At 41.7% G+C, this 14,772-nt stretch overlaps 1 protein-coding gene across 2 annotated transcripts in view; it reads left to right on the top strand.

Annotated features, from left to right (window-relative positions):
- EMCN (endomucin) overlaps positions 1 to 14,772 on the top strand; it is a 754,511-nt gene that overhangs the window by 353,033 nt on the left and 386,706 nt on the right. For both annotated transcript variants that reach the window (XM_078676082.1, XM_078676083.1), the window contains exons 3-4: positions 5,407 to 5,469; positions 14,193 to 14,264. In XM_078676082.1, coding sequence (XP_078532208.1) covers positions 5,407 to 5,469; positions 14,193 to 14,264 — 135 coding nt within the window. The remainder of the gene's footprint in view (positions 1 to 5,406; positions 5,470 to 14,192; positions 14,265 to 14,772) is intronic.

Consider the following 14,772-nt stretch of genomic DNA (forward strand, 5'->3'; position numbering starts at 1 on the left):
GGCAGCTACTCTCACCACCGACCGGTACTGCTTTCAATACCCCGACCCTCACCCTGCTGACATCGCTGCGGCCCTCAGGAAGCCACAGACAGTACTTTGTGCCCCCCAGAGTAATGTTTGCGAGTACCCATGATCTAGAACAAAGAGCATCTCTGCCTCAGGGCTTTGGCCTCGTCAAAAACCTGTTTGAATCCAGGAGATTTTTCTCTTTGATAAATTACTGCAGTTGGTGAAAGACAATTTTTTCTATCAATTTGCAGAGGAGGGGTGTCAAAGGCATCAGGCGAAAATTACTTTGATCATCACACTTTTTCTGTTTCCTGATTCTCACAGGATATTTCGGGAGAGATTGAAGGGTGGCTTTCAGAAATGATTGTCCTAAATTGAGACAGTGTGACATGTTAAAAAGTTTCCAGCCACTGTGACTTGTTCAAAAGTCATGTAATACGGCTCCAGAAATGATACCAATATTGCTGTAGTCGGTGGAACACGTTTTTTCTGCTGATGGAAGCTTGCATTTTTACAATCTTTTCAAAGTGGAAACTCAAATGCCCTTGACAGAGTTGTGTGAAGGGAAAAGTCAGTTTAAACTGCTTTGGGGCACTTTAACTCAGCGATAATAAGAAAAAGCTAGTTCGACATATAAGGGGCCTTCTTTGTGTGCACAGTAATTTATGACTTCTTAGTGTATTTTGTTTTATTTCTGCACACCGTTGCTAAAATTACATTCCTTAGACCTGGTGAAAAGTGTCTCCTTCAATTACTCTAATCTTGATGCCCTGATTTCAGAGGAGAAGCAGAAGTTGGGTAGTGGACGATTCAGCAGGTACGTCTTCCTGTTTTTCAGGGGTAAGACATTGAAAAAGTAGGTAGTGCCCCATCTCTTTTTGCATACTTCATAGAACCATTGGCAATAGCATTATGCTGTAGTACAGGGTTCTACAAAGCCATTCCTGTAGGACCAGATCCAGGCCCGAAATTTAAGATAACTGCATTTATCTAAATGGAGATATGCTAAAAATGTGGCATGGATCCGGCCCTCCAGGACCGACTTTGGAGAACCCCGCTCTAGTACAACATTGAATATGTCCTCAGTGAAGCACCTAAATTAAAACTTTATGCCGATGACATGGCACTATTTTGCATGCAGAACAAGCAAACATGCAACAAACCTTTGATATATAATTCATTTTACAGGCCTCGGAGGATATAACATTAATGTCTGAATATACTACTGGTTAACGTGCAGGTTGATGTGCTACATCTACCTTTGTACGTGGTTATCTGGATAACAGAAAAAGACTCCGACTTGTATTATTCAGTTTATACAGCACTGCTGAAGTAGGGGCAGCCCTTATTAGAGAGAGGGAAAACGTTATCCAGTTGCACTAATTAACAGGACTGCCCTGATAAAAATTAATAAACATACGGTTTGTCTTTTTTTTATTTAACACATTACCCTTTGTTTTATACATATTTTTTTTCAAAACTGGTATCTCTAATCAGCTCACTTCTATGGGCTGTGGGGCATATGCAACCTAGCATTGGATTACAAAAACGTTCTCTCCGCCAAGGCGGTAGGGGGATTAGTATTACTTGATTTTAGAGAATAGTATATGGCTGCATACATAATAACCATCACAAGATTTACAGCTTGGTGTTACTATGACAACTATTGACGGCAATTTTTTAGATCAGATGCGTGGTGATAGAAGTCTGTTTGGTCTTCCTCAAACAAAAATCCTAATCTTAAATTTGTGCGAGTTCGCCCACTGAATGGATTAAATATACAGGGGCTTATTTACAAGCCCCATGGGACGTCAGTGTGTTACTTTTTGTGATGCACCGGGGCTTATTTTGCTGCCCCATATTTACAAGGACAGGAAATCGTAAACCTGGAAATGCGTCTGAATGCTACGCCTCCATAGGGGAGGCGTAGGGAGACATGACAAGGAGAAATTTATTCATTTCTCCTCATTTGTTTCTCTTTCTATGCGTACTGCATTCTGCAGCACACATAGAGCGAGTCAATCACATCTAGTGATTGTTTTTGTGCAGGAAAGGACACCTTCCTGCACATAATCAATCATCCCTGTGAAGCAGGCATCCTTGCACCGTGGTGCAAGGGTGTCTGCGTCAGCGCATGGTAGCAAATTGTGCACCAGCACAGGGTAGAGCAAAGCGATCCGTCACATCCCTGTGCTTTGAAAGTGCCGCAGGGTGGTGAAGCCAAAGGGCTTGTGGTTCCGCACTTTCTTGTATATGAGGCCCACAGTATACTCAATTTGTCTGAAGATTACAAAGTCCTTCCCTACATTCAGAAAGCAGACTTGAGGTAATATGTGATAATCTAGTAGGAAATAACCTAGTTCACTGGCAACTGCTAGGCCTGGGCTCAATAGGAAGGTGGCAGAATAAATTAATTTTGTCACTTGAGAGCAAAACTGTAGTGACTATCTTTACCCTGCGGGATGGAATGCTTTTTCCTGTATACAAATTATGGATAAACTACGTAAACTCTAAATGGATGCGACTGAAAATTCGCACTCTATTACTAAAACTGTGTTTTTATATGAGATAATGAACTAAAGAAAGGGTCTATTGATCAGATATTTACGTACTTTAAATTCTAAACAAGAAGAAATTATAGATAGACTAATTAAAAAAAGGAAGGACCAGGTAGACCCTATGTCTGAATAGGGATCTTTGGGTAGAAGCCTCAGATCACAGTAGAAAAGCATTAGGATGGGCGAATTAAAAAAAAAAAGAACCCTCATATCCTTGATCAGTGCCCAAGATGCCAAAGAAAGGCGACATGGAAGCATATGATAGGGACCTGTCAAAAATAGAGGCATTCCGGAGAGCCATGCTTAGCTATATTAACAAACTTATGGAAAAACAGTTGCTCCAGAAACGTTGCTAATATTATTAGGTAGTTCTAAGCACCTAGGTATATCCCCTCTCGCCAGGTGTAGGTGGTGGTTAATAGCCATGCTTGTTATTCGTTACGGAATTATGGAAGGCAAAAGATCCACCTTCATGTTTTCGTCATGGGTTCCTTGAATGAAAATAAATAGCTAAACAGAAAAAAATAATTATTCCAAGGATTAATTTGTTAGATAAATATGTAAAGATTTGAGGCTGGTATCAGATTTAAAGGATGCATTATATGTATATTCACAGTAATGTATATGTGTCTTTTTTATTTTTGTATTATGGTAATGAATTGAATATTCTAGTAAAACCAATAAAAATAAGAAAATTAAGTAATGCCTTTTTAAAATAATAAAGCATGGTGGGGGGGTCTACTTGCGAGGAAATGGACCTGAAAGTGGACACCGCTTTCGTCAGCAAGGGGGTCATAGGTTAAAAGTGAAAGGTCTTCCAATTACTCCGCAGTTGTGTTGAGAGGTTTATTCTGAATGGATGTAACTGCAACCAGAACCGAAGAGGGATGCGACTATCTTCCCTACAGATTTTGATGTTAGCAGACACTAGTTCATCTCCAGTGGAGGCACTGTCATCTGTTAGCCAAGTTTCCATTAGACATGGCAGATGTTTTTCCCTTTTCACTACACACCTGAATTACCTCAGGGTGATGGACGAAAATAGGGTCAGTAAAAATGCAGGGGAATATGTTTTCATTACTTTAGCCTCCACAATATCCAACGAAGATCAACCCATGCATGCGGAACAGCATGGCTGATTGTATCCTGGCACAAACAGATGCAGGCAGGCAGGCTTCCTTGAGGCCTGCTGTCTAGCACAGCACAAAGATTTAAGGCACAGAGCTGCTGATTCGTCAAAAGGCAGCTGTGATGTGACATCTTCTTGCATGCACCCAAAATTGCCGTCCCAACTGAGTTATAGGTTTAATTAATAAAGTTTACAAATCTAAACAATAAATAAATCTAAAATTCAGATGGTACAAATACAATACAATCCTGCCATACCATAGCAGCATTGGTGAACTGCTGTCACGTATGTAAGTGCTGGAGAATGAGCCAACAATCTTGACTCAGTTATTAAATATTCCACATGAATTGGGAGTTTTTGTTAATGTGTGGGACGCATTTGAAAAGATTCCACTCTTGAACTTCCATTAATTCAATGGTAACCTCTGCAGGTTGGGCACTGATGCAAATGACTTCTGACAGGTCGCTCTCAATTGTGTAGCTGGTCAGACACCATTGCATCAGCATCATGTCAGCAAAATTATACCCCCAGTGGGGAAGATGTGGTGGTTCTGCTGCTGGGGACACTACCTTCTGCTAACCTCAAAACCAAATGTTGGTTCAGCAATGAGGGTGCATGGGAATACTGAAATTTTTTGCCAGAAATGCTGTTCCCTCTCTCATATAACAGATGTTGATAGTCTTTGAAATAACCTTTGTCAGTGTCTACAAACAACCTCTGATTCTCCTTATAAAACTTCACAAGCCTGGATCACTCTATAGATACATAAACACTCTCTAATCCATCAGTCTAAGTTGAGCCTAGTTTATGAGCAATATCCAGTTTTACATGGAGCCTACTCATGTAAGCCTCCGGTTCCCTACGGAGCGTAAACCTAACGTAGAGATGATTAGCTATTTAATGAACTAGGGAAGTAAGACCAGCTCACAAAAGTATTTGTGGAGCTGGCGCAGTCATAGGATAGTTATAAAGCACAAGAAGATCAGATGTTTCACAGTTCTGCATCTTGCTGATATAGCCCTGCATGCTGAGACAACACCCTAACATTTTGCCCATGGTAACAATTTCCTAATATGATAACATAAGTGTATGGATGGTTGACATCAAGTTCAGATATTCTCATTACAATTGGTTCCTGGATCATGCATTTTCTTTCCAATGACTTGTATTACCTATGGTTTCATTACATTACACCAGAGTGATTGACAACTTGTTTAACATGCATGTACATTTTAAAGAAACAAAAAGACAACTTCTTCATGGACCTTCAAGCAACATCTTCATTGAATGCTAAATGCTATCTGTGGGATTTTTTTAATGGGGGTATTTTTATAGACAGCCTGCATGATGCTTGTGCTAATTTATATCATGCAGTATCACACCAATATGTAACAAGTCACTTGCCAGTGCCAGGTAAACCCAACACAAGCGGAGACAGAGTCGTTGAGAGCTGATCATGTTGTCTTTGGAAATGGGGTGAAAAAAAGTCTTTTATTTTGCAATAAGATTACGAGGGTCTTTATTACCAGTTTACAAAGTTGTTTTAGCAATCTTTGATGCCATTGGCAATAGTGACAAACTAGCCAATTGGAAAAAGGTTCCGCTTTTCCCAATGACTCAGGTCTGTTGAAGTATCACAATTCATGTACACATTTTTCTATCTTTCTTTGATTGGAAATGGAACCACTAATCACTTTTTCATTTTTTTAGATATCGAAGGAACAAAATCACAACAATCAGCAGGGAAGCCAGTGATTGTATCACCAACCACAGGTAATAGCGCCTGATATATATATATATATATAAACCTATAGATGTCCACACGGGTTTGGGTGTAGTTAAAATTGGATTCTGGGCAGAAGGACAGTCCCAATATATATATATATATATATATATATATATATATACACATATATATATATATATATATATATATATATATATATATATATGAACAAATAATCTTCTCCAACAGCAAGAAGTAGAGGCCACACAGGGGCGTCCTTAGAGGGGTCCTTTATTGCCACAAACACCAAAATTTAGGGTGGATGCATTTCGGCGTGGATTTGCCTTCTTCAGCGCCAGATGGTGATTGCAGGAGGCGGGCAAACATGCTGGTTCAAGTACCTTCTTCCCTCCTATCAGATGTGAGCTGGCTCCGCCCCCGGACAGACAGCGTGTGGTGTGGTTCGCTGCCTGGGGTACCCTGTAGGACGCCCAGTGCGTCAGTACTACAGGTACCAGAATGCTGTGCATCGGTCTAACACAGCCGCGGGGGTGATGGAAGTTAGCCAGCCACTAACACTTGAATACTGCGTGGCGATGACCTCCTCATCTCCCCAAACTGCACGTACCACACAGTCTCAGCAGTCCATTAAGCAAGGGCAGAACTGGGGCTCCAGTTCACCCGAGGTGGGGCACAATGTCTCTAACACTGCCGGTTTTCTTGCTGAGTCCATGGGTGGGCACCCGGTCAATCCAGTCACCTGGAAAACGTCAAAATCTGCGGAAGCAGAAGCCAGCTCGACCGGGACCACTTGAAGGTGCAGGGGCCTCCAAAAGTGCGTTACTGGCAATCGCGCTATAATGTGAACAAATAATCTTCTCCAACAGCAAGAAGTAGAGTCCACACAGGGGAGTCCTTAGAGGGGTCCTTTATTGCCACACACACCAAAATTTAGGGTGGATGCATTTCGGCGTGGATTTGCCTTCTTCAGCGCCAGATGGTGATTGCAGGAGGCGGGCAAACATGCTGGTTCAAGTACCTTCTTCCCTCCTATCAGGTGTGAGCTGGCTCCGCCCCCGGACAGACAGCGTGTGGTGTGGTTCGCTGCCTGGGGTACCCTGTAGGACGCCCAGTGCGTCAGTACTACAGGTACCAGAATGCTGTACATCGGTCTAACACAGCCGCGGGGTGATGGAAGTTAGCCAGCCACTAACACTTGAATACTGCGTGGCGACGACCTCCTCATCTCTCCAAACTGCACGTACCACACATATATTCTCTTGCATGAAATGAGGTGCGTCTGAGTGAATGTGTTTCTTATTTTCATGGTATGTAATTCATATTACAAAATAGGCATGCACGGGGTTATACAGCCTCCCAACGTGTACATGTACATCAGAATTTTTCAAAGTGATAAGTAGCAGGGCAGTTGTGGGCCCCTGTCAGATGTGAATAGATATGGCTCAGGCTTTGTCATCCATTGCTCTCATTCAAGAGGTGAAAAGTCAAAGGTTCCCCTCCGACATTTGGAAGTGAATTGATCATACTAGTGGTTTTGTGCATTCTGCTTAACCATCAGGAAACCGTACACTAGAGCCCTGACCCACAAAAAGGCAGTGTTACCCTTCTTGCCCGGCCTACATAAAGTTAGTGTTGTGCTTCTTGAACACTAAGACTAGGAAAATGAGTGACCTTTTGGGAATATTTGAAGTCTTCCCCACCTTGGTTAATTGCTCATCCTCCGAGCCACTTGCCTCCTCAGGAGGTGTATTTGACATATGGCCACTAATCTTTTGTGGCAAGGGATTTCCGTGTTTGAGATGGTGACAACAAATATTATTTTAAGGATCAGTCACTTCTGTCTTTTAATGGCTTTGTACTGGAGTTTCATGGTGACTCAGGGATGGAATCAGGGTCTGGCCTGTGTAAAATTTCAACTGTTCCTCCATCTACTAACACAGTATTAGATTTAATTTGATACAGAATTTTGTCCCAGTTCCGACAACGGTGTTTTGCTGTTTTAAATGATGTTTCTAGTAGTGGCACATATAGAGATGTGTGGCCAGCGCTCTGTTCCGCTAGGGCAGCAAAGGAATGCTGCCCTGGTGGACTACAGTCATCATCTTTAAAGATCTCCACTAGGTAGGTAAAGATTGCTGTACCTTCAGAGGAAGCACCACAATAACAGATCTGCTGTGGCACCAAACCTGATTTACTCTACAGGCACCATAATCAGTGTACCCAAACAGCAAAGATTCTGGGCCTGATTTGTAATTTGGTAGTCGGGTCGTCCTCTGCCATTGCGATGGAGTAATTTACTCCAATGCCCTGTCCAAGGTCTCGACCACCAAACTATGACATGTGTGTCAGCCTGAAAGACATTTCAAGCATTCAAAGGAACCACCATCTAGTGGAGTTCCTGTGAAAGCATTGGAACTTTCCCATATGGTACCGTCAAACATGATAGAGCCGCACAAAGTTGTTTATTATCAAAAACAAAACCTCAAAGTCAGTTTTTTGTTTTTGAAAATTAAAAAAAAGCACTGCCCTCCCTCAACATGAGAGTCATCTCCCATAGAGAGGGGGCATTTTTTGTTTTTTACTGCCCCTTACTGCTAAGGTTTTCCTAGAGGAAATGGGCACTAAAGAAATTGCTATATATCTGCCCATCCAAATTGGGCAGGTGAACTTGTACCCAGTTCTCCAACAGACCTCACTCCATAGGGCTGTTGGAGAGGTTTGGCCATTGTGGAGATGGAAAAGTCACCATTGTGGCCAAAATATGGTCCGCATGCTTCTAATTTGGCGTGTGGACTATTATGTTAGCGGTAAGCATACTCATTCACCTTTGTGAAGGAGTATGTTTAGCACCAACATATAAATTGGGCCCTTTGTGTTTAATGCAAAATTCCCAAAGTGAGAGTTTTTTAAAAAAAAAAGAAGGAAATGCCCTGATGTGCTGGCATTTTCTTGACTGTCTCAAATGGAAAAAAAATAAGTTAGAACAGCCTCCCTAAATAAGGAAGACATTCTGAGGTACTTTGAGTAACTGTCCAATGTCAGTCGAGCCATCACCCAAAGATTTCTGCCAGAAGATCCAGTGGAGCCAGCGGAAGCTCTTACAGAGGAGACATGGTTGTTGCGTCAGCTAAAAATAGAGTAAGGGAATCATGAGTTTTGTGTACAGGGTACTTCTCCATGTTGACAGCAAGGTACCCTGTCCACCAAAAACTAAGGCCCCATATTTTAAATGATGCATGGTCACTTATAATTCTCAGTTTTTGTGGCCTAATTATTTTATCCCCATCATCATTTTTTTAAATAAATGACTTTCTGTTCAATATCAACATAACATCAAATCAATTATTTGCAACAATACGTATCATACATAAATAGTCACTCTTTTTGTGCCCAAAAGTACTTTCGGAAGGATGAAACTCCTATCTGCGCAAAAAAATTATTGTCCTCTAGGTGCGAAGATCACAATGGGGCCGATTTACAAAACTAACTTAAGACAAAATCCTAAACTTACTACTTTTGGTATTCACAGAAGTTAGGATTTTGTCTTAAGTTTGTCTTAAAACAAAGGTAAGACAAACTTAAGACAAACCTAAGACAAACTTAAGGCAGACTTAAGACAGACTTAAGACAAACTTAAGACAAAATCCTCACTTAAGTCTGTCTTAAGTCTGTCTTAAAGTCAGTCTTAAGTTTGTCTTACGACAAAGTTAAGACAAAATCCTAACTTCTGTGAATACCAAAAGTAGTAAGTTTAGGATTTTGCCTTAAGTTAGTTCTGTGAATCGGGCCCAATGATTTTGCTGCATCTGAATTGTCAGACTAAGTTTTATTTTTATGTCCTTGCCTGATTTCTAGCTGTGTGTAGTTTTATAGTTTCTGGATGCTACTTATAAATGAAACGCACAGAGAAGATCACTCTCAATCCTATATAGACAAGTGTGAAATATTTATAGTTCTCTAACTACAACTGTTCAATACACATTGGCTTTTAGTTTCTGAAGCATATGATGCTCTTCACGTTTTGAAGAGCATCTGTTGGAGGAGGAGAATTGAATATTGAACACCTGCACTTCCAGATCCAGACCAGCCCTAACTCCACACTCCATGGCACCCTCGCCTACAGATCCCCCTGCCCGGACCCCTTCGCTGACACCATCACTGACCTCATCGCACCCCATGCCATCGCCGCAATGAACTACATACTAATCGGAGACCTGATCATCCTCCTCGACAACCCCAGCGACCCCAACTCCACCACCCTCCATAACAACATCGCCAACTTCGGACTAAAACAACTCATCACTACACCGACCCACAAGGCAGGACACACCCTCGACCCCATCTTCGCAGGAGGTAACAGCGTCCACTTCAGTCACACCACGCAACCCCCATGGACCAACCACCACTGCGTACACTTCCTCGTCGACAAACCCAAGGCCGTAAAACCTTCCCCACGCCCACACGAAGGAACTGGAGCAAAGTCACCGACGAGCAGCTCAACTCCACCCTCATCCAAGACAACCCCAACTCAGCAACAGGCTAACCTTGCAGCCAGCGAATTCCATACCTGGATCTCCAACTGTGCAGACAAGCTTGCCCCGCTAAGCAACCCTGACAAGCAGCACCTCAGGAAAGCCCCCTGGTTCACCACCAACCTCCAAGAAGCCAGACGCACCTGCAGACGCCTGGAGAAGAATTGGAGAAACAGCAAGACACCTGGAAACTACACCACCTACAAGGATGCATTGACAAACTACCACCAATGAATCAGAACCACCAAACGGACCTTCATCTACAACAAAATCCTCGTCAACTCCAGCAACTCCAAGGAAGTCTTCCGCATCCTCCAGGAATTTACCAACCCCCGCAGCAAAACCATGGACATCACCCCCTCCCAGGACCTCTGCGATAAGCTTGGATCCTACTTCCACCTGAAGATAAAAACCTCTACGACAACTTCATCAACCGTACGCCCAACTCTGCAGCCAGCCCGCCCTCCGGCTACACAAACCAGCCCACCATCTCCACCTGGACACCGATCACGGCCGAAGAGACCGCCTCGACTATGAAAGGCATTCACTCAGGGGCCTCCACTGACTCCTGCCCACCACACATCTACCACAGAGCCGCCATTGCACCCAAACTACAACGCACCATCAACACCAACTTCGAGACCCGCACCTTCCCCAACAACTGCAAATGCGAAGAAGTCAGGCCCCTGCTCAAGAAGCCCTCAGTGGTTGTGACGGACCTCAAAAACTACCGGCCCATCTTGCTCCTCCCCTTTGCTGTGAAAGTCGCTGAGAAAACAGTCAACTTAGAACTGACAAGGTGCATTGAAAACAACGCCGTCCTTGACCCATCTCAATCCGGATTCCGAAGCAACCACAGCACCGAGACCACCCTACTCGCCGCCACAGATGACATCTCCATCCTCCTCGACCAAAGCCACACCGTAGCCCTGATCTTGCTCGTCCTGTCAGCAGTGTTCAACACCGTCTCCCACCACACACTCACCGCCAGACTATACAACGCCGGCATACGAGAAACCACCCTCGACTGGATCCGATTATTCCTCACCAGCAGAAGCCAAAGGGTCAGACTGGATCTTTCCTGTCCAAACCCACGGAAATCAACTGCGGAGTCCCTCAGGGGTCATCGCTCTGCCCAACCCTATTCAACATCTACATGGCCCACCTCGCCACCATCATCCAACAACAGGGCCTCAGCATTGTATCCTACGACACCCAGCTCATCCCCTCCCTCACCATGGACCCCACCACCACCAGGCTCAACTTCTAGGAAGGAATGCAGGACGTCGCAGCCTGGATGAAAAACAGCTGCCTAAAACTCAACACTGAGAAGACAGAAGTCCTAGTCCTCGGGACCACCCCATTAGCATGGGACAACACCTGGTGGCCCACCACCCTCGGCAGCCCACCGACCCCCAAGGACCATGCCAGGAACCTCAGCATCGTACTCGACTCATCCCTCTCCATGAACAGGCAGGTCAATGCGGTCCCCTTCAGCTGCTTCAACACCCTCTGCATCCTCCAGATGACTTTCAAATGGATCCCCCCCACAGAGTCAAGGAAGACAGTCACCCATGAACTCATCACCAGCAGGCTGGACTACGGAAACACCCTCTACGCCGGCGTAAACAAGTCCCTACTCCGCAAACTCCTCGGCATCCCCCGAACACAAGCACATCAGCTAACACCTACGGAAGCTCCACTCTCTCCCCATTGAGAAGAGAGTCACTTTCAAGATTCTCACCCACGCCTACAAATGCCTACATAACACCGGACCCCAATACCTCAACGACAGAGTCACCCTCCACGTACGCAAAAGAAACCTCCGATTAGCCAACCTCGTCCTCGCCGAAACCCCACGCATCCACAGAGCCAAAACAGGGGGAAGATCCTTCTCTCACATCGCGGCCAAGACCTGGAACAAGCTCCCGATAGACATCAGACGTGCCCCCTCCCTGAACACCTTCCAGAAAACTCTCAAGACTTGGCTCTATGGCTGAACAGCACTGCTGACACCCCCCCTCTCATCTCCCCCTCCCAAGCGCCTTGAGACCTTCACAGGTGAGTAGCGCGCTTACAATTCGCTGATTGATTGATTATATGCAGTGCTACAGGACACATACTAGTATCTGCATGAGTTATAAACACACCCTCAGAAGGATGCTTTGAAATGAAAGCTCCCACAGATTTCACAAAAATAAAATAGCTAGAGTTGATATCCTTCTTTACCAACAGGATTTTCTGCAAATATTTATCACATCACCTTGGTAATCATTTAAATTATAATAAAAAATTGTTGACTTCGATCTCAAAAATGCTTTCTTTAACTAGCACATAACATCCCTGCAACAATCTGCAGAATATTTTCTTCAAGTGCCCAATAGAAATACAACCTTCATGAAACAATCTGCTCAATATTTTTTTGAAATTCCCAAAAGAAATACAAAATTACTGTGATCATCTACAGAACGTTTCTTTCAAAACACTACCTCTGTTGTTTTTTATTGCTTTATTGAAATAATATGGTTGTAAATTGTCATTTCTGAGTAAAGTGTCTGGTCATCACACATTCTGGGATCTTGTAATCACAACCCAATGTATGCACTTTCTCCATTTTGTTTACGTTGGAGTTAGAACAGTAAAACGGACCCTCTCAATCTACCTACTTTCCCCAATGTTTATTAGATTATAGTTAGAATATTAATCTGCCATCCTCACACTCCTAATGTATTCCCTTTCTCCAGTGTTTGATAGATTGGAGTTAGAATAGTAAATTTCAACCCACCATTGGACACATATTCACAATTCTGTATGATTTTGATTAGAATAGCGTATTTGTATAAGTGTGTGAATTTTTTAATCAGTTTAGATTGGAGTTAGGTATTGCACATTACTTTATTCTGAAATTGTTTTAAAATAGTTTCAGCATATTTATTTTAAGTCATATGTATTATAAAAAATGTGTATTTTCTGTAATTTATATTTTCTATTATGTTTGGTTCTTTAACATTCTTTACTTTATTTGTAAATTGTTTTGAATTTTATAAATAATAATTTATATATTTTAGCTAAGAATTTTTTTTTTGCATAATGCATTTATTGATATGTATAATGTACTAATAAAATATAATTGTATTTATTTATAAAGGTTTTATAAGTTGATATGCATGTGAAAAAAATTAAGTTAAATTAATATATATGTTATTTGTATTTTAAATATTTTCAAATGTATTAATTTTATTAAATGTAATTTCACTTTTATTTTAAATTATAGTAATGTCAGTCACATTTAATATATATAACCTACCATTATTAAGTTGAGATTTTGAAAAACAATATTTTAGACCATTATATTCTTTATGCTATAAACATGTGAAGTCGATATGTTTGTGGTCAGTGTTTTTATCAAAATATTTTTGTACAACAGGATATGTGTGATCGATATTTCATCATACATCTGAATTGAAATGGCACAAATGCTTTTCCCTTTTCAAAGCTAGCCCTGAATAGGATGAAATAAGGTGGTTCAAAGTAAAGATAAATCAAAAAACATAAATAAAATCATGAATAAAAAAATGCAAATATAGACCATTGTAAGAAATAGTTTTCAGTACTCATGTTTTTTAAATGGTAGTTTGGTGAGACAAGCAGTAAATTGTGAAACTCACATTGAAGTTTGCTGGGCGAAATAGCTAGGATGAAAACAGATAACAGGAGCTACAATTACAGAAAGGAAGAGAGAGCGCATTCAATGGCAAAAGGCATTAAGAGAATCACAATAAATAAGAAAGATGGAAAGGTGCAGGAACTGTGGCTAGGGCAAAGGAATCTTCCTAATCAATCAGTAATATATTTAATGTTAGTTGTGTTCAGGTGCCTCTAAAGAACAAACGCATGAAATGAAAAACCCTGCAAAGCATATTTGGGGTGAGGTGTGGACATCAATTTCATATTGAAGTTAAAATTACCCAAATTATGAATAGGATTACATGTTAATTAAATACAATTAGATACAATTACAAAAGCAGGAAGACTATTCCTGCAAGAGTATATTTCTAAAGATAAATATCACCTGGAACAAGATGAGTAGATGTATGACCCTAATATTTCCATGATGTGGGATCAATGGCGAGAAAAAATTGAAATGAAAGGCTCATTGTTTTGTTAATTTTTACAAGGTAAACCAGTAACACATACATATTCTTTTATCAAAACAGCATCAAACGGACAACAGTCAAAAGAGGCAATAGTTACTACATCCTCAAATCTGAGTAAGGCTCCTGATGAAGGTACCATTTTAAAAATTTACAATTATCTGTAAATTAATGAATGTATTTTTTTTATATGTGTCATTATTCTAGTCTCTCTCAAAACAGCAATTGCTCAAGTTCAGATGCATTATCTGAAAGGATCACCCTGACGAATTGGTGACTTGAGGAATTGGTGTTGTTAAGTGCTGTAGTATTGGTAAATCAGGGAGAGGAATTTGATACTATGGACCAAAGAGCAGAAATAGGAACTTCTGTTACTTTACGTGTGTGTTTTTCCACACAGGAGAGCAAACACATCGTACACAGATTCTTCTATAATATGTGTTCTTCCTTTGCCCCCAAATGTCTATATGTCTCTATTTGTATCTCTATTTCTCCATTTCTCTTTCTCTGTCTCTCTAACTTCTGTAACCTGCTCTATATTTCTTTCTCTCTCTAAAATACCCTTTTTAACTGTTATTCCTCTCTTTTTCTTTGGCTTCATCTTCTCTCTCTCTTTCTCGTTCACTCTCTCTCTCTCCTCTCT

The sequence above is a fragment of the Lissotriton helveticus genome, chromosome 2_1 (assembly GCF_964261635.1).
Source record: "Lissotriton helveticus chromosome 2_1, aLisHel1.1, whole genome shotgun sequence".
In the NCBI taxonomy this organism is placed as follows: Eukaryota; Metazoa; Chordata; class Amphibia; order Caudata; family Salamandridae; genus Lissotriton; species Lissotriton helveticus.